General features: G+C 40.5%; 3 protein-coding genes across 3 annotated transcripts; 2 read left to right on the top strand and 1 right to left on the bottom strand.

Annotated features, from left to right (window-relative positions):
* On the top strand, positions 1–2,233 carry LOC147332666 (proton channel OTOP2-like). The gene is made up of 6 exons (XM_086290633.1): positions 1–489; positions 580–716; positions 801–859; positions 940–1,064; positions 1,147–1,928; positions 2,023–2,233. Exons 1-6 carry the CDS (start codon positions 75–77, stop codon positions 2,191–2,193), a joined length of 1,689 nt encoding a protein of 562 aa, XP_086146759.1. The 5' UTR covers positions 1–74; the 3' UTR covers positions 2,194–2,233.
* Positions 2,234–2,586: 353 nt separating this feature from the next.
* On the bottom strand, positions 2,587–13,210 carry hid1a (HID1 domain containing a). Its single transcript, XM_086289347.1, has 19 exons — positions 13,049–13,210; positions 12,169–12,318; positions 11,115–11,285; positions 10,307–10,423; positions 9,509–9,615; positions 9,262–9,378; positions 7,063–7,270; positions 6,918–6,974; positions 6,683–6,823; positions 6,500–6,590; positions 6,257–6,408; positions 6,077–6,155; positions 5,803–5,967; positions 5,429–5,656; positions 3,966–4,117; positions 3,799–3,885; positions 3,616–3,707; positions 3,349–3,507; positions 2,587–3,256 (listed from the first exon to the last, which is right to left on the bottom strand). The coding sequence occupies exons 1-19, from the start codon at positions 13,112–13,114 to the stop codon at positions 3,193–3,195; spliced, it is 2,403 nt and encodes an 800-aa protein (XP_086145473.1). The 5' UTR covers positions 13,115–13,210; the 3' UTR covers positions 2,587–3,192.
* Positions 13,211–14,009: 799 nt separating this feature from the next.
* Positions 14,010–20,219, top strand: LOC147332664 (protein VCF1). Its single transcript, XM_086289346.1, has 3 exons — positions 14,010–14,573; positions 15,013–15,130; positions 17,682–20,219. The coding sequence occupies exons 1-3, from the start codon at positions 14,557–14,559 to the stop codon at positions 17,892–17,894; spliced, it is 348 nt and encodes a 115-aa protein (XP_086145472.1). The 5' UTR covers positions 14,010–14,556; the 3' UTR covers positions 17,895–20,219.
* The last annotated feature ends 446 nt before the right edge of the window (positions 20,220–20,665 follow it).

The raw sequence follows: 20,665 nt of genomic DNA, 5'->3' as shown, positions 1-20,665 counted from the left end.
ATAAAATCTTGTATTTCTCAGCGGTTAACCTGTAAAGATATGGGATCATTACAGCTTCACTTAAGCTAAAGCACATGATCTTTTGTAGGAAAATGCCAAACGTTGTTATGACGGCTCATCCATCAAATGGTGGAACTGTGACACAAGTGGACAGCATCCAGCATTTGCCCAGTCCCCCCCATCCTCCCACTGTGGATGGTGCTAGTGAAAGTGGACACGATGTGGAAGTAGTTAAAGAAAGGACCCCCCAAGGTGGTGAATGGCTCCTGTCTGGGATAATTTGCATCAACATCCTGATGCTTGGCTGTGCTCTGGTCAGCAGCAGCGCCTTCAATGTTGTGGCCATAACACCAGTGCACCGGCAAATCTTCCTCATCACCCTCCTCGTCCTTACTATGTTGTGGATGCTGTTTTACATGGTCGTCACCTCCCGAAAGGATCGTGCAGTCTTATTTAAAGATCGCCATGCTGGGCCTGTGTGGCTCAAGGGTGAGAAGTCCGAGCAGTGCTTTCTGGCTCTGTTTCTGATTGCTCGTTTCAGCTTAAACCCCTAATTTTTTATTTTTTTATATGTTGCAGCTGGGCTTGTGCTGTTTGGCCTCCTTAGTTTCCTCATGGACATCTTCAAGATCGCCACTTATGTGGGCTACCTTCACTGTGATTCTCCTGTTAAAGTAGCCTACCCCACTGTGCAAGCTGTGTTTTTATTTTTCCAGGTTGTTGCATGTTATGAAAATTGTAAGAATATACGCGCTCTTGCATGCTGCACTGGCAAAACTTTTAAAAGTTGTCTCTTTTAGACCTACTTCCTGTGGTTTCATTCAAGGGACTGCGTGCAGCTACACACCAGCTTAACACGGTAGATTCTTTTAAACATTTCATCACCTCCATTCACTCATTTCAGAGTATATAACATTCCTTATCTTTTTTCCCTTTCAGATGTGGGCTTACTCTTACACTTTCAACTAACCTGGTGGTGTGGATGGCAGCAGTGACTGAGGAGTCAATTCATCAAACTGAGATAACTCATCTGAATATAAGTGTCTCGCACAAGTTGTACAGAGGTATTGAGCCGTAGCTTCCTGTTTTTAGATGAAGGTCAGTGTTTACAAGGAAAATAACTGATGGTTGCTCTTTCTGTTCCAGCCAACTACGGTGCCAAGAAGTGCACATGCAGTCATATGGCATGTGAGACCTTCAAAGAGGCCTTCTACTACCTGTACCCCTTCAACATAGAATACAGCCTCTTTGCTTCTGCCATGACCTACATAATGTGGAAAAACGTGGGCAGAATTGTTGAACATCACAAGCACTACAAATTTAACTTCTATGTGAAAGATGTTTTCGTAGGGCCTGTAGCAGGACTGCTCCTGGTGGTGGCAGGACTTGTTACATTTGTACTGTACAAGATTAACATACTCAAAGAAGACAAGGATAAACGAAATAAGGCCCTGCTGATTCATTTCATTATGAACATAGTGATTGTTAGCTTGATGTCCCTCTCCACTATGATTGGCTGCATTATTTACAGACTGGACCGCAGGGAATATGTATCAGACAAAAACCCCACTCGCAGCCTGGACGTGGGGCTACTGGTGGCATCCTCTTTGGGGCAATTCATCATTAGCTATTTCAGCCTTGTGGCTACAGTGGCGACTGGAGCCCAGGGTTACCTAAATGTGCTCAACCTGGCCTGGGCTGTGGTATTGGTGGTTGAGATTGGCCTGCAGAACTATTTCATCATTGAAGGCCTCCATCGGGAGCCCATCAATGTAATGCCGGCAAATGCCCGTGCTTTTCAAGATCATGCTGAAATGGCCAATGACGTGGAGGGTCAAATATCAAGATACTCAATTTCTAAAAAGCCAAGTTGGAAAAGGAGAGTTCTGAGGGAAGTGTGTGCCTTTTTGCTCCTGGCAAACATAATTGTAAGTTGTATTTGTGCTTATTGGACTATCTACAGTTGTAACAACCAGTGTTTCCTGTCAAAATGTGTCTAATTCCCTTTTTCTATATTGACAGCTATGGATCATGCCTGCATTTGGGGCTCGTCCCCAGTTCGACCACTCCGCTGAGATATACTTTTACAATTACACAATGTGGAACGCAATTGTGAATATTGGACTTCCTTTTGGAATCTTCTATCGCATGCACGCTGTGGCCAGTCTCTTTGAAGTTTATCTAAGAGATTGACTAATCTCGTAATCATTATTTTGATTTAGGTGTATAAAAAGTGAACAATTTTATGTATCAAAACATTTAACATGTTATTTAACTACCTTTAATAAATAAATTTAAAAAATGTCTTCGTGTTTTCAGTTTTCCCTGTAGAAGGATTCAGTGCAGGGATTTGATATGTGGCGATGCAAATGTGTTCATATAATAAACCTTTTGCAGATTAAGTGACGAACAGGAGCATGATGCCACCTAGTGGTTAACATGTGAAGGTGGCGCTTTTACAGATGGCAGAATTGGACTTTGTGCAGAACTGCTGCTACTTTATGAACTGTTTACACACCTGAAATTTCAGATTTGCTTTACAGCACTGTCATACATAATGTGACCAATGCAGAATTTGCAGATACATATTATATATTAGATATATTTTTTTTCAGGACACTTTAAGGAAAATACAATTTCAGCATAGAACATTATAAGCATTTCTCAAAAATGAAACCTTGTCATATACATAAAAACATACAATCTGTCTCAAAATATAATCACATAAACTTCAACCACAAACGACAACTCAAAAAGGTGCAAGTTCACTTTAAAGCATTTCAAGTACAACAAATAATATTGGAATGATAACTTTGAGCTATACAGGATATGTTACACATCTTTGAAAGTTAAACAATGTTCCCTCTTTCACTTTTATACTGCTAAAATTTGCCTCAGCCCTTACCAAACACTCCAGTCATCTCAGTGCTTTGACAAACATTCTGCGGTCTTAAGGTTTGAAGAAATGTACAAACACAGTTGTTTATGGACACTAGTGATAATTCAAACACTTTCTATCTTAGTATAGAGAGAAATTTCTACTCCACTCATCTGAATGACTCCCCTGTCTAGTTTGGTGGTGTCAGAAGCAAGCAACAGGTTCACAAGGATAGTTTCAACACAATGAGGTTTCCCACAAAACCAGCAGATACTGAAGGGATGAAGAACCCTAGATTCGTTTTCATTGACAGTCTACATCCTCTGGATCTCAAATAGTCGGACGTCAGTGTCATACCAGATCGGAGGATCAACATTGCTGAAACAGAAAAAAAGAAAATAATGGATTCGTTTTAATTTGCTTTTGAGGATATCAGTGTCCATAATTCTCGTCTAAAATTTCTAACTCACCGCAAATAAACGACGCCCCACATGTAGGTGCGAAACCACATGGCAGTGCCTGCATTGGCCTGATATTTCCTAATGAGGATGGGGTGAGGAACCGGCAGCAGGCCCACTAATGTGCCATGCTGTAGAAACTTTAGGATCTCTGATTCATCTGTTAGACCTCTGCAATGAAAGACACAGTAGACGTTTACACCATTTTTAGTAATATATCAAAACAGTTAGAATATGCTTTTTGCAGTCCGATCAAAGCTAAGCGAAGTGTTTGCATACTTGTCGATGCAGATTTTCTCCACCTGAGGCACCAGCACCTGTAGAAGTCTCATGATGGTCTGCAGGGGTAGCTTACATTTCCAAGAGAGGACCTGGGATAAAAGCGAGCAAATCTAAATTGACTTCTCATTCCTCTAAATATCCAACATCTAACAAAAACTGAATGAGAGGCTGAAAGCAAACCCAGTCTGGTGTGGGAGCCCAAAAGGACGTTGACGATGCACTTGACAAACGTCTTCTCTCCATTTCTGCTTCAGTGTAGAAAACATCCTAATAGTGTGAATAAATGCATTTAGAAATATCCTCTTTCCACTGGAGCAAACCAATACACCCCATAAAAAGGCACTTACTTCATTGTCCCTGCCTGAGTTAGACTCCGTGTCGCTGGTCCCAGTGACTGCACTTTGGTCTGGGTGGACAGCGTTTGGGGAGTCTGTCTTTGGAACTGACACCATGGTGCCATCCTCTGATACTTGGGACTTCTCTGTCAGTTTATCAATGCCTACAGGAAACCAGCATCATAAATCACAGGACATTAGTGAATACGTTACAGATGTGTCTGGCGACATTACTTTACTTTTATAGTCTTACCAAAAAATTAAATGCAACACCAACTAATTTTGTGTTGTAACTAAAAAATGCATAGAGACTAAATTAAAGACATAAGAATTCATTCTGCTAGTTCTAAGGCAGTCATTTTCATGTGCATGATGTGCATATGTACATGAAATACATGACACTTTATTAGTTATAGATGTTCAGCAGCTTGCATCTAATGAGCTAATAACATGGCAGCAACTCAATGTATCTAGGCATGTAGACATGGTCAAAGCAGCCTGCTGAAATTCCAACCGAGCATCAGAATGGGGAAGAAGGGTAGTTTAAGTGACTGAACATGAAATGGTTGTTGGTACCAGATGTGTTGGTCTGAGTAAGATTTACAGAGAATGGTCTAAAAATAAGAAAATATGGAATGAGCAGCAGTTCTCTGGGTGAAATGTCTTGTTGATGTCAGAAGAGGATGGCCAGACCGCTTTCAGCTTATAGGAAGACAACAGTAATTCCACTTCTTATAATCAAGATACACAGAAGAGCATCTCTGAACACACAAAATATTGAACCTTGAAGCAGATAGGCTACAGCGACAAAAAGCACACCAGGTGCCACCCCTGTCAGCTAAGAACAGGAAACTGAAGCTACAGTTCACACGGGCTGGTGGAAAAACTCTTCCAGGTCTGCTAAGTCTCAAAGTCTCAGTCGGATAGTAGAGACAAAATTTGGTGTGAACAACATAAACGCTTGGCACATTTTGGGCCCCTTATTACCAACTGAGTATTATTTAAACCCCACAGAGGACTTGAGTATTGTTAATGACCATATCAGTCCCTTTATGACCAGTGTACCAATCTCCTAATTGTTGCTTCCAGCAGGATAACGCTCCACGTGACGAATCTCAAATTATGTCTGTTTTTTGAAGAAGATAATGAGTTGACTGTATTTGAATGGCCTCCACAGTCACCAGATCGTAGACCTATAGAGCACCTTTGCAATGTGGTGGAACAGGAGATTCTCATCATGAATTTACAGCCCATAAATGTGCAGTAACTGTGTGGTGTCATGTCAATATGGATCAAAATCTCAGAGAAATGTTTTCCTCACCGTTTTTGAATCTGTGCCATGAAAAATGAAAAGACTTCTGAAGGAAAAATGTGTCCGGCGAAGATATATGTTATGTGCGCTGTGACTACCACACAGTGAATAGATTGTTTTGAAATTACAACATTACCGTACAAACAACACGTAGAGTCATTACCTGGCATAGCAACCAGGCTGGCCTTTAGTGTACCGGGCTCCGCTGGCACTGCAGGGTGTGAGCCCTCCATGGATACAGTCTCTTGGGAGCTGGTGCGGGAAATGACGTCGGGCGACTTCTTCTTCCTTTGCAAAGCCTTCTGGATGGAACTGGGGTCAGAGGGCAGGTTAGCCAGCTGATGGAACACATTACGCTTGCGAATTATGGCATAAACCAGGTTGCAGTTTCCTGGGGAGAGAAACATGGACACTTGTGAAAATAATGTATCTCACAACAAAAGAACTAGATATCTATCTATCTATCTATCTATCTATCTATCTATCTATCTATCTATCTATCTATCTATGCCTTGAATGTCTCCAGCTTTCTCTTACCATCAAACTGGTACTGGATAATGTTGTTGAAAGCCTCGAGAAGGAAAAAAACCAGGTGATGGTTCTGAGCTGCAGAGAACAGGAACCAGGTGGTGGAAAAGGCCTCCAGCAGGTGGAGCAGTTTATTAGCTGCTACCATTGACAGGCTCTTCAAGTAAGGGGAAACTGAAGGATAAGCAGGAGTATTAAAAGGGTGTGAAATAAAAACTGTAACAACTAATTGTCATGGCGTGGTTATGTTGAAAACAAAATCTGAAATCAAATGCGTATTTACCATTTACAATGATGGTTAGTAGGCAGTCAAAGAGAGGCTGGAGACGCTGGTGGCCTGTTGTGATTATCTTGTGAAACACCTAGAAACCAAACAGAGCCACAGCTGTAAAACTTCACTGTATTTGAATTAGTTAGCTATCAAGAAAACTCCCATTTCAGCACAGCAGCAGGTGTGTCTTACCACTATAAGGAGGTCAGCATGAGTCCCTGTGAACACCGGGATGTCCATAGGCACATGGAGAGAATAGGGCTTATTCAAGCGCACGCCAAAGTTTCTCTCACCACTCAGCAACAGCAAAATGAACACACCAATGTGCATAAGTCCAACACGTGCTGCAGAAAAGACAAATCACACCAGAAATTGTTAAATGCATGCTTCTAGTAGAGGTTTGTCGTGTGCAGTGAAGCAACTGAGGAGACTCACACTGGTCTGCTCTCGCGTCATTCAAGTAATAGAGTATAGGAACCAGGATATCTAACACATCGCTGCTCTTCAGGACAAAGAACAGGAACTTCTGCAGTGGGAACACAAAGTAGATTGTGACGTCAAATGAAAGCACCTTTTAATGCATCGCCTCCCCAAAGAAGCCTTTATCTTTGTTCTAACCTTATTGAAGTCGCAAAGTTTCCAGAAAAGCACCAGAAGCTCCTGGTGGAACTGGATCTTCTTGGTGGAGTTAGGCAGGTAAGTCTGGGTCAAAGGGTTGGTCAGCAGACGAGCCAGGCCTTTCAGTACAAAATCAAAGTCCTACCATTGGGAGACCACAAAGATACAGATTTTCACAATACAGTCTTTAAAGTAATGACATTGGAGGATTTTTAAGAAACACTGATATGCATACCTCCTCTCTGTGAATCCTTGACAAATAATTCACAAACAGGTTTTCTGGTCCTGTAGACTGAGCCGAACAAATTCAGAAAGATTTGAATAACATTAATTAAATGCAATAAAGCCATCAAGTGTCTTCGTCACAGTCTTGAAGTTACCTCTTGTTCCTCTATGCTGGATGGAGAGGCAGGGGGGTGGGGAATCCCTCCATCATGCTCCAGTGTCACAATGAGGATCTGTACCGCCTGCTCCACCAGCTGCTCCCGGTAGTCAGAGAAGAGCAGGTGGTTGTACGGGATGCCATAACCCACCGGGTCATAAGCGCACACCACATTCAGGAGAGACGTGAATAGAGGCAGAGCATGTCTAGGGACAAACAAAGATGGTGACAATGTCACTAAATGTCATGCAATCCATCTTTCATTTTTTGCAATTTTATTTACATCTAAGAGATAACTGAACCATGACACATCACCATGGTGATATAGCAAGGTTTATGTCACGAACACTGAGGGGGTTTTGTGACTGAGTTTGAGTGTTGTATTATTTTACTTTCAGCACTTATTCTTGGTTGGTTTCTTTATGTTTATACTCTCAGGCTTTTTTGGTTTCTGAACAAGTATTTGATTTCTTCTCATGGTAGTTTGTTAATATTTAGTTCCTTAAGTCTTCGGTTTCTTTTACCCCCTCTGTGTTCTTTGTATCCTGCTGTCAGCTCTTAGCCTCTGTGGTAGGTGTTTTTCTGTCTTGTTATTTCCTGCTTTATTCTGTCATTTGTCTCCTAGTGTCATGTTTTAATTTTACTTATTATTCTGATTTAGTTCAGCTGTGTGTCCCAGGTTCCTCCTCACTGCACCAATAACCCCTCTGTGTATTTATAATCACTATCTTCCTTTGTCCTTTGCCAGGCCGTCTGTGTTCTCAGCCTGTTCAGTCCGATCTGTTTGTTATGGTTCCTTGGTTTCAGTGGTCGATTTTCTGCTTTTTATTTGTATTGACTTATACTCCACTAGAAGAAAAGTCATTATTATTTAGCAAGATTGGCCTCTATAGTCTGCATTTGGCTCCTTTTGCGTACATCACTACATTTGTGTGTGTGTGTGTGTGTGTGTGTGTGTGTGTGTGTGTGTGTGTGTGTGTGTGTGTGTGTGTGTGTGTGTGTGTGTGTGTCATGGTAAATAGTCAAAACCTTCTGTCAGTTCTAAGGTTTACATATCAGGAAATTATTAAAACATTTTCTAGTCCTTACTGTGTCACCCTAAGATGAACAACAGCATGACATATTACACTTTATCTTTATTTATTTAAAAACTGATATGAAATTGAAGAAAATGCACCATTCAGTAGCTTGAAGAACTGCCTTTATCAGCAATAACTAGAACTACTTGTTTTCTCTATGACTTTATCAGTCTTTTCCATCATTATGGACTCTTCTTTACATGCATAACCCAGTTTCAGCCAAACTTTAGATATCAGACAGAAGGCCCCACATTTGACTCTAGAATAATTTGGTATACAGAAAAGTTCAGGGTCAGCTCAGTGACTGCAAAGTGCCCAAGAAAACAAGCATAAATCATCACCTTTTATAATTGGTATGAGGTGTTTGTGCTGATATGCCTTGTTTGGTTCTCTCTAAATGTGGTGCTTTGCATGATGACCAAACATTTCTGCTTTGGTCTTGTTTGCATAAAAGACACTGGTGTTTTCAGATGCAACTTTTCACATCTAAGCCATTCTTTTTAGAGAGAAGATGCTTGTGTTTTTCTTATCGCTTTGAAAAAACATTAACTTTTTTCTTTTTGAGTCTGACATGCAGCTTGGGTTTTTTGCACTTTCTGTGAGCACTGTGCTGTCTGACCTTTGGGTAAATTTGCTGGGATGCCCACTCCTGAAGATACTGGTAGCTGTCTTGCAATATTTTCCACTTGTGAATAATGTCTCTCGCTGAAAAACAATTGAAACTGCCTTATAAACCTCCCACTGCCAAAATATCTGTTTTTTTAGAAGTTGTCGCACTTGCTGATGATCAGTTAATGACGTATATTTGGTTAGCAGCACCTGGCTGCTCTTAATTCCCATGGAACCAGTAAGGATGTACTTGGTTTTGTCACACACCGCTTCTGTAGTCTGGTTTAAGTTGTGTTAAGTGATAAATGACATGCTGTCATATGCCATAGTTCATCTGAGGTTGTATTTACCTCATTTTGAGATGTGCTAAGGGCCTTTTTTTTTTTTATCGTGTCCTGTGAGTAAAACTTTAGAATTGGATTTTAAAATTTGTGTACTTCTCCTTCTTTCTTTTTTTTTTTTTTTTAAATCATTGCTGTATGTGTGCATGTGCTTTTATTTTCCATTACCTGTTTTCTGTTGAGCAGAAAAATGTCACCCAAGGATTGAGGATAGTGTTGTCTGATGAAGGAGGGAGGTACATGGCCTCGGAGAAGCAGGTCAGTAATAATCTCAACAGTTCTGTCCTGAAGGATGGAGATTGAAAAGACAGAAAAGACAAAAAAGAAAAAAGAAAAGTAAATCACACACACAAAAATAAGATTACATTTTAGCTTTTACCACACATGAGATTTTACACACTTGAGGCCAACTCACCTATTCAGATCATGGATGTAGTTTAGAGGGGGCGACTGTGCAAATCCCACCCCTGCCTCCCAAATGTATTCACAGCTGTCTATAGACTGCATGCTCTCTACTGAGTCCTGGATAAAGTCACACACACAGACGTACACACACACACAAAAAATCCAGTCAAATAGCTTTATAGCTACATTTCCTGGTCTTAGATTTGCAAAGTAATTTATTCAGTGACTTAGACTCAATTGTAGATAATGGGAAGATTGACATTGTCAAACATTGTTAACTCCTGGTAAGAAATAGCTTATGAAACCTGATTTCTGGTATATGAATTCTAATATTCTGCCATTGCCATCCAGATTGTGGGTAGGTATAATTTGCTGTTGCTGTCACTTTTTATATAAAAGATAATTTCACTTTAGTTGCCATAACAGACTTTTCTGACATCTACCTTAGCACTGAAATGATTACATGAACAGCAATGGGGAGTTCAAAGTTACAGACTGAGCAACATTCTTTTCATACTCATGGAGAATTCTTCCTTTGTCGCTGAGAAAGTATCAGCCACCAGAACCTAGCTCGGTGCTTCGGTCAAACTTGAGTGGCAGGTTAGTTGGGAAATCTTTGATCAGGAAGAAGGAAACAGTGCTTGAAGAAATATGTCTAACGTCTGGAACAATGTTAGAGACTAAGGTCAAGGAATAAATGTTTGTGCTGCACTATTCTGTCAGCAGTAACTTCTTTTGCTGGATGGAGGTAGGATGACAAATTAATGACACTGGACTGTACCGTGTCAGAAGGACAGCTGTTACTCACAGGGCCCCTCTTGTGACTATGCACAGTGAAGTCAGGGCAGAAGAGGAGGTCAGCGATAGCCAGGAGCAGCGACTCGGCCAGTGGTCGAGCTCCTTCATCATCATCCAGCTCGTCTGTCTGAAAAAATGTGGAAAAAGTGGAATCCTTCAAAAATATTTACATTTTTTTAAAGAAAAGGAAGAGAATACACCTTTTTATATCTGGAATGAGGGAATTTAGGTTCACTGGAATAAAGCATTCCCACTTGGGAAAGCACAGGGCTTATAACCACTGTTCCCTATAAGCTGAGTGCATGAGCAATCGCGCACTGCTGACACAGTCTCCGCGCACAGAAAATCAGCGAAATAAAATAAATACATGTATTTACTTTAATTCCAATTCAGGCTGGATTTTTTTTCTTTTTGTGTGTGTGATTTTCTGTGTGGGGAGACCGTGTCAGCAGTATGCGATTGCTCACGCGCTCAGCTTAGAGGGAACATTGCAACTAATTTATTAGGTGAATCCATCTTTATATAAGTAAAATAAGAAAGCTTCCGAGAAGCTTGTTGACACTCTGTCATATTTTTTTAGAAACAAACAAAAGCAGTATTTAGTGTTACAAGTGATTTAAAAACCCGCTGAATGTGATGAGTATATTTATGAATATTTTTATCTAGCTATCTATTTTCTTAACTCCTGATCCAGCCTTGTGAGCACTGTGATAGACTGGTGACCTCTCCAGTGTGTGCCTCGATTTTCTTCCATACAACCATGGATACACAATGTTAATCTGTGACAAACTGATCTTCCTTTTCCCATGCCAACTCACCCCAGCCCGCCCAGCACCAGGCACTGTGGACCAGAAAAATCCTCTCCAGTCCTGGTCCTCAAAGATGTAGGGAAGGATGCGGGTCAGGATGCGACAGCAATTCAGGACTACCTGCTTTTCTTTCTCAGAGGGACAACCAGACTCTGCTCCCTGGACAAGCTTCTCCACGGCCTGAAGAATCCAGAAACATTGTAAGTGGGTGATTATATTTAGTATGGAACATAATATCTAGTATCTACATCTTCTGTACTGATATATGGCACTGATCATTTAATTCAGTTTGATATTGTGTTTTAATTCAATTTAAAAACAGTGAATATGCTTCAGCTACACTGGTGCTAGAACTTGTTTAGTTAATGAAGCATGACCCACACAGCACACCTCACCACACATCAAGGATCTATAGTGTTTTATAACATTTTTTTGAAATAATATAATTATTTTAACACTGAATTCTTTCCAAACCAGAATGTCACCATGAGGAAAACAGCTATCCATCCATAATCATAGATTTTAATCTATGATTATAATAATTTCCAATCAACTTTTAGTTTGAGGACATAAAGATATTATAGCAGTTATCAAGAGTCATGCTCATTTGTTTGTTAGGAAACATGGCACCATGTTAAGCACCAGCAGTCTTACCAACAAACAGACAAGCATACTTAATCTCTGTATCTGCAATTTTTGGACCAAAAACAAAAATTTACTTGGTGATTTATTATCTAAATTTAATCAAATACACGCTGCAGATAAGCAAGCTAAAAATAAGCAAGAACCCCTTTGAACCTGCTCAGCTTTCAAGGGCTCTCATCCCCACCTCTTCATTTAATTATGCTGTGAGCCCCACTGTGTTTGTTTCTGACAGGCAGCTTCAAAACGGAAGCTGGTGGCTAGAGACGGGAAGCAACGGGAAAAGGAAGGGGAGCTGACTCATTTATTCAGACATCTAAGAGCCTGTGCAGGGCTCTGCAGTCAAAATAAAGCACAGTTTCCAAACAACAGCATTCCATTATGTAACACAAAATGCGCCGAGAGTTTATTTAATGCTTACTTTATAACAAAGGGTCGCTAAATTTGAGGGGGACTCCTCTCGAACAGCTCTTATCTCTGCAGCTGGCACCAGTGCGAAAACATCCTGGACCGTGGTGGTGGTGTCTGCCCAGAACTGATCCCAGAAGGCATCGTCTGTGGCTTCCACTGGCTGGAGAAAAATATGTGCACATTTCAGTTCCCTTTGAAGCAAAGCTGAGCATTTAACCTCGGCCAGACGTCTTATTTTATTTTATTTTATTTACAACAGCCTTGATCTTGCGCTGCACAGCATTAAAATCGCATCTGAGACCTTTACCTTCATACAAAGATGTACACGCTTATCCTTTATTTATACATAATCAGAGCTCATGGCAATGTCAACACAATTGGTTGTTCTAGCAGCAGCGCAAACAGTATCTGTGACACTGACGGCACAGTCCACCTGCCGCATCTGCAAACGTAGTCCAGACCTACGTCATCACCTTTGATTTTGCTGTACGCCATAATGTATAATCATCTGAACTGAACGCGTACAGCATTGAAAAACCAAACAAGCAAAAAACAAACAAACAAACAAAAACAAATTACGGTGACTCACAAAACAGATTCTGTGACAATTTAATCCAGTTTAATAAAAATACGACACAGGCCTGTTTGCCGCGTTACATTCAGGTGATAAATATTTATAATCTGCAAAATAATAAACAGACGTGACCCGAAAAGGCTGCATGCAACACGAGATTAGTTTATTTTTATTTATATATATTTTCTTTTGCTCCTGCGTCGCAAGCGTTATCCCTTCATCTCGTCGACGATGCTCTTCGGTGCGCCCACTGGCTCTGTCTTTTAACGATTTATTTAGTTGGATAGAATATATATATAAACTGCTCATAACCCACCTGTGTTTTGGTCGTGAGCTGGATCACTGCCTTCCTGAAGTTCAATTTAGAGTCGGTGCTGCCCATTGCGGTTATTTGCCTTTATACACAGAAGGACCGCCGCTACTGACAATCCCTGATAATCTCACCTTCGTCCTTCGCTCGAGTCATTGGCGGAGACAATTTTTCACTCTATTGGCTGACTGGGCAAGCAGGCTGCACTACAGACTGCAACTTCCGGGTTGAAAATGTGCCAGCCACTTACTTCAGAGTGGATATTTTGTTTTAAGCCTTCTATCTGCCATACAACAGAAAATACAATATAATACATGGCAACCTAATCTGCACGTCTACTCTTCAGTATAAAATATCCATAAGAAGGTATATGTGGAAATAGACTTCAGCTTACTGCTTTGTTGACTTGTTTCTATTTAATAGTCTCAGCCCTCAAGACAAACATTATGACAATAAATGTGTTTGCAAATGGCGACATCCTATGGGGAAATTAATGTGGTATAAATGGGGTTGACTTGATCAGTACATTTTCAGGGTTAATGTGCTGTTTAAAGTCAGTTCTTGTGTAGAACGTAAGTCTCTGAATGCTTTGTTACTTTCGGTTACCACAGAATCCGGGAACAAGAGCAAGAGATTTGTGCATTTGACTGACATCGAACCAAAAACTTGCTTCTAAAGCGAATGTACAAATTTCACACTATAATTGCTAGAATACTGTTACCTTTAGGCGTTCTTCCTTTCAGTCCCAAGCCACCTCATATTTTTACTTATGAAAAAGGAAAAGCATGCATTACACAAGTTAGCTTTATTTTCTGTTGCTTATTTCTGTTGCCCTTGTTATTAACCTTCACGTCTATATTGGTATATATATATGCTTTGTTCTCCCAAAAAAACAAAGCCATGTGAGTTAGGGTTCGTTTTTTCCTATTGGTCTTTAAAGGCACCATAATTGGTCTTTGCGCAGGCGCGGTGCCATGTAAACACAACAGTTGCGGTTGGTTGTGCGTGTTATCAGTTGCAAGTATCGTTGGCTAGGTTGAGTTTGAACGCTAGTAATTTTATTTCGATTTAAGAGCGCAATAGTTCCGAAAGGGAGTAAAAATTGTACTGCGTGCTGTAGTTAGCTAACATATGATAAGAGGATTCCCGTTAGCTTGCGGTGACGTTAGCATTAGCTTTGAACCTATGATAAAGCGCTTTAGGACAGGCTTGTTAACTACCTAGCTCGTCAACGCCTGATCTTTTTTTGTTGTCAATTAGCGCCACGTTGATTTTTTTGTGTGGTTTATCACTCTAACTGATGTCTTTGGCACTGTGACTGAAATGGAAAACCGTATCGCATTGTTATTGAGCGTAATTAGCTAATCAGGCAAAGTTAGCTAAACTAACAGGCCGTCGACAGACAGGAAACGAGCTCCGTTAACCAGCAAATAACGACAGCCAACCGGCTCCTCCTGTCTGCTCAGAAGAAAATAAAAAGAAGAATCTCATTTAGGTTGCTCAAGTGTTATCATATGTTGACTGAAAGCAGGTGAGCTTACAATATAACTCCATTTGAGTAGATTGAGTAGTGATTGAACGAGAGTTGGCTCGACGTTTCCGTGGCCTTTGTTGCAGGACCCACGTAAAATATTGAATATGCTAACAAAATAAGCATGGTTCCAGCAACCGTAACTGGTCACAGCAACTGTATTACTTTAACAACTGTAGTGCTGTAGGTCTATGGTGTCTTCGAAGTACCGTTGAGAATATACCGAGCTAGCTGGTCTTGAATATAACAATGGCAGCTTGCAGTGACTTTGCATAATAATCGTCATGTATACACTGTAGCAGGGATAAGTCATTGCTTTTAAATTCGTCTACTCTACAGTTAACTGAGGAGTTAGGTCTCATATGTTGCTTACACTTGTTTTTAATAAGTTGGTGAGGCCAAATTAATCTTTACCTATTTTGGCTTTCTACCTGAACAGGAAACGGCAGCACAGTGGTGGTGATGAGGAGAATGGCCACCTGGTGCCCCAAGCCAAAAGGCAGACCAGAGCACATCCCATCTCTCCTGAGCCAGGGCGTGATGCCTGGGACTCTGAGGTACAAGCGTTAACTGAAACTTGCATTAAGCATGTTATTCAGTTCATTTAGAAACTATAGAGGGAAGGTAACATGATACTCACAGAAACCTGAATAGAAATGCAGAATAAGCATTTCTCATTTTTTGCATGTCATTAAGAAAATTTTGATATTACACAAAGATGACTGGTGTGAATACAAAGTGCAGTTTTTAAATGATGGTTTCATTTATTAAGGGGAAAAAGCTATCCAAACCTACCTGGCCCTATGTGAACAAGTAAACCTAATAACTACTTGTGCCATCCTTTGACCCAAGAACTGCAGTCTAGCTTTTGATAACTGGCTACGAGTCCTTCACATTACTGTAAATGAATTTTTGCCCTTTCTTTTTTACAGAATTGTTTTAATTCAGCTACACTCTCTAGGTTTTTGAGCACTTTTCGAGTTCAGGAGAAACCCAAAGCATCCGAATCTGATTTGAGTCTAGAATTTGACTAGGTCAGTCCAAAGCTGTCCATTTTTTTGTTTTCTTGAGCCATTCAAAGGTGGACTTGCTTGTGTGTTTTTAGATAAAAGTCCTACTGCATTGACTAGTGTGTTTGAGCTTCATGGCACAAACTGATCAACAGACTTTCTCCCTTAAACGTTACCTACCATATTTGACTTTTAATGTAATGTTGGCAGCACAGTGGTTGGCACTGTTCCGTCACAGCAAGAATGTCCTGGGTTCAATTCCACTATCAGGCCGGGGTCTTTCTGTGTGGAGTCTGCATGTTCTCCCTGTGTTTGTGTGGGTTCTCTCCGGGTACTCCGGCTTCCTCCCACAGCCCAAAGACATGCAGTTAATAGGGATATGTTAATTGGAACCTCTAAATTGCCCATAGATGTGTGTGTGTGTGTGTGTGTGTGTGTGTGTGTGTGTGTGTGTGTGTGTGTGTGTGTGTGTGTGTGTGTGTGTGTGTGTGTTAGCCCTGCGACGGACTGGCAACCTGTCCAGGGTGCACCCTGCCTCTTGCCCTATAACAGCTGGCATAGGCTCCAGCACCCCTGCAACCCTGAAAAAAAGATAAGCAGTAGAGAATAGATGGATATGATGTTGATGTACAAATTAAATTTTATGCTGGTACTAATGAAACTCAAACCTTATTTTCCAAAACTTTCAATTAAAGATATTAAGATTTAAGATCATTTAAAACATGCATTTTGTGTTCATTCAGGTTATCTTTGTCTAATGCTAAAATTGGTTTGACCTGAAACATGTCAGTTTTCCAAATCTGCAATAAAAGAAAACAAGTACACTTACTTGCACCCATAATGTCACTGTGCAGATGAAACTGTTGTAAAATCATGACTGCTTGTTCCTTAGTTTGAAATATCCCTCTGTTTTCCTGTATTAGTCTGTGTACATGTGGTATTTTAACTTTGTAGTATTTAATTTTATTTTTAGTCAGGAGCTTTGAATTTTACTAGATGCAGATTTAAAGTACCGTATTTCCCGGACTACAAAGCACACCTGAATATTAGCCGCACAAGCTAAAATCAGGGGAAAATCCTGTTTTGTACATACATTAGCCGCACCTGACCAAAAGCCGCAGGTGTTTCAATGTTGACTCATCATATGTAAGAGAATATGCACAAAGGGAATTGTCAGGAAAGAGATGGCTGTTTGGAGACACACCCCTTTTATTAATATTTTGAAAAACAAGTTATGGGTACATATTTGCACATGTGCTGTGCTTCATAAATGAGTAACAAATGTATTACATAACAATAACCTACAGCACACCAGAAAAATAGATTCGGACTACCTTTTAGGCTCAGGTGCAGTGACACGGCTTTAACAAGAAGAAAAGTCAGTCATTCACCACCATCTTCCTGCGCTCTAAAACCACCAAAGTCCTCTTCTCCAGTGTCGGATACGAACAGGATCAGGATGGCTTCGTCATCCACTCTCAGCTTCTTTCCTTTGTTGTCACTTTCAAAACCAAAGAAATCCTCATTGTCATTGTCAGTGTCGGAGTCGAACACCCTCTGAAGGGCCGTGGCGGTGTCCTCCTCTTCATCATGCAGCAGTCCAGCCCTTCAAAATCCGTTGGTGATCGTGGATGTTTTCACACTTTTCCACGCTGTCAGAATCCACCGGTGGAGTTGAGCACAACTTGCTTTTCGCAAGTTTATCGCCGCTCGTCATCCACGACTCCCGCTGAACGCGTAGCGCTACTTTGAAGTTTGTTTTTCGCGCTACTTGTACGGCACTATGTTGCCTGGCGGATGGACATGTGACCAACATACCACTCTTGAACCCCGATCCTTCTGCCAGGCAACGTAGTGCCGTACAACAGCGGAACAAACAAAACAAATCGTCTTACGATAGCACAAAAATCAGAGACAATCCATAGAAAAGCCGCACCTGACTAAAAGCCGCAGGGTTCAAAGCTTGTGCAAAAAGTAGCGGCTTATAGCCCGACAATTACGGTAGTATCTGTTTCACTTTGTATGATATTAAATTCCACGTTGATGTGCAGACCCTGGATTCTAACATTCTAATGGTAATGTAATATCTGCATTTCAGTCATCCAACAGTGAGAGCAGCAGCAGCATCAGCAGTCCTGAACGTGCAGCTGGGAGCTGCGTCAGTCAGTGTGCTCAGGGCCCCTGCAGTCCGCTTAGTGTGGGCAATTCTTTTGAGCCCACAAACCCAGTGTCCTACCTGCATATCAACCGCATCCTGAAGGATGCCCACTTCCAGAGCCTTCAAAACCGAGGTCACCTGAGAGACACATGACGACATAACGTCCCTCTGTCTGTCGCCAGAGGATTGAAGCCCTGAGATGAGTATGAGGATCACATGCTGAGTCACTTCACACATCTCTTCCCCACCCATCTCCACTGTGGTATGTCACAGCTCTATAGATGTGTGGATGGAGACCAGCATCTGGTCATGTGTCTGAGGATGGTTCATCATTAAAATAAATCATAATGATAATCATTTTAGCAATAATAACTGTGATCAACAACCATTCTTTTGATCCACTTATTTTCCGACCAGTCTGGTTTACGTGCTTCTCTATGAGCCTTATTGTGACTAGAAGATGATGATGAATCCATGTATTTTGTCTTAAATGTTGTGTGAAAACAAAGCAAGCTGTCAAGGTGCCACCATACACAATTTTAGGCTGGTCAGTGTGACTGCTTTAGGCTTCTAGTAGGGGAATGGGGGTTGTAAAATGCTGAATCAGATGTCTGTGTAAGTACATAGACCAGTCTCAGGGAGGATTTGCACTTGTCTTGGACTGCTCATTTGCTTTCATAATCAGACAGGGACTACTTTATGGGGGGCTGTAGAAACCATGGCTGTTAACTTGGCAAAGGACAAGATCTTTTCAACCCTTAATTATTTAAATACCTGATTTACTGTTTTGTAAATGCATCTCAATCAAACGTGTTAGAGTTGGGTCACGGAGAAGGTCACATTTTTGAAGGATTGATAACACTCCACTACAGAGAATTTCCAACAGTTTGACTGGTAAAATATTTTCAGTGCCATTGCATTCTTGTGTTCATTTTCATGTAGTTTAATTTACTTCTGATTTTGAAATTTACCATGTGTGGATCACTTGAATCACACTTTTTGTTAGTTCATGTTAATAATAACAAGATACTGAATTAAAAAAAAATAAATAAAAAGATGGACCAGTGCTTTTGCTTTTACTTTTTTTTTTTTTTTTTTTCTCAATTCAGTACCTTGTTATTTTAGTTTGAAAGCCAAGGCACTGCTAACCAGCTAGCCCCACCTTTTTTCTGCTAGCTGGGAAACTTTCAGCTGCCTTCAGTGAGTCTGTTATCCCAAGAAGGCTCTTTTCTGGCTCGGTACGAAATCAGCTGTAAGCTGAAAGGTCACTTCAGCCAGAATCTGCAGCAGACGCAGAAATTGTACATGTTTCATAATGCAAAGCTCAGCAGACGTGCAGATCAGGACAAGAACCAACATCTTTAACTGTAGTCCAATTCAATGGCGTTTAAGTCTATTTGTGGAACGTGATAAGTACTGGAGAGGCAGGGAAATGACATGAAAACCACGAGAATAGCCTCCTGGCCAACATGGGAGCTAGGGTAAGGTAGTTAGTTCCAGTTAGACCTAAAATAATATACCTCTGTATTGCAAGTTTTGTGAAAGTTATCTGATAAGATTGGTCGACCACTCAGCCCTTAATGCAGACTGAATCATCTATAATAAGGTGCATGTAATTATAATGTTACTGTTTTAAATAACAACTGGATGAAGCCATTTCCAAATTAATATAATAACGATCAAAAGGGACAGTGGGAATGCTCTTATTTGTCTGTATTATTATTTTTTCTTATAATAATGACAATAGAGGCTGGTTGGTATAAAATTGAGTGGACAAAGCTGACTAACAAAAACACAAGAGTACTTTGATTATTGTGAGTTGAGCTCAGACGAAGTAAAGATAATTTTAGTGTTTTGTGACCATGGAAAAGTGATCCAGTATGTTACCTTTTTATCTCGTGACCACAAAGAGAAATCCAAACAGTAATAACACCCATTAGCTCTACAGCCTTCCAGATGTCTTATTTTCTCAGTTTTTTTTTTTTTTTTTTTTTGTTTTTTTTCTTTCTTTCCTTTATTGTACAGGGGATGGTGCATTTGGGGGACAGCTAGTTGTTTCTGTCCAGACAGAGTTGCGGTGCAGCCTTTTAGGTTTAAAAAATAAAAAATAGGCTTGGACTGCAATTATTACTGGAGCCACTAAAGAGCAGATAGTTTTTTCTGCCTGTGCACTACCATTCAGATATTGCTGCATGAGTGTCCCTCTGCACCAAACATCCAGGTGGGTTTCTAGCATCCTGTTGGGATTGATTTATTTAAATCATTGTCCCAGGACTAAACTCAGTTGTTGTTTTTCTTTTATTTTAATTTTTAAACTGGCATGGCAGAAATGAAAGCCTTTTGAAGATGTGGTTTATTTTTGTTCAATTTTATATTTTTTCTATATTATATATTTAGTAATTTACATGATATTAATGTGGCAATGATTCTTTTGTGAATATCCTCTCATTTCATAAATAAAATTTATTGATTTTTCAACAGTTGTCTTTCTTTCTTTTTTTTTGCTTCTGGTCACCAAATGTTTTATGCTTTCCAAAGTAATGATGTCTTTTGGTTTGTTGTTAATATATCAACTCTTAATTTTCAGTGCAAGAAGGAATGTTTTCTATTGGCTATTCATGCTGTCAGAATTGCTCATTGTGGAAAGTCTATGCATACAGGTATCCCATCTATCCACTTTTTTTTCCCCTCCAGTAATGAATGGCTCCCCATGCACTGAGACCATCTTTAATGAGACATGACCTGTGTCTAAGGGAAGCACAATGAAAGGTTTCTTTAATTAGCATGCTATGTGTCCTTGTCACAGACACAGTAATAGATTACATACATTAATGCACCACATGTAACCACGGTTACCGTACTGGCTACTGTGGGCGCTCATTACTTGCCTCCTTTGATTCACCCACTCCACCTCTGCTAAATTA

This window comes from Aulonocara sp. 'chitande type north' Nkhata Bay, linkage group LG4 (genome assembly GCF_057382095.1).
Source record: "Aulonocara sp. 'chitande type north' Nkhata Bay isolate Kocher_YH1m ecotype deep benthic linkage group LG4, A_spYH_male_GT1.1, whole genome shotgun sequence".
NCBI classification, from domain to species: Eukaryota; Metazoa; Chordata; class Actinopteri; order Cichliformes; family Cichlidae; genus Aulonocara; species Aulonocara sp. 'chitande type north' Nkhata Bay.
Note: the sequence above shows the minus strand (reverse complement) of the source record. Positions and strands in the feature narration are given on the sequence as shown.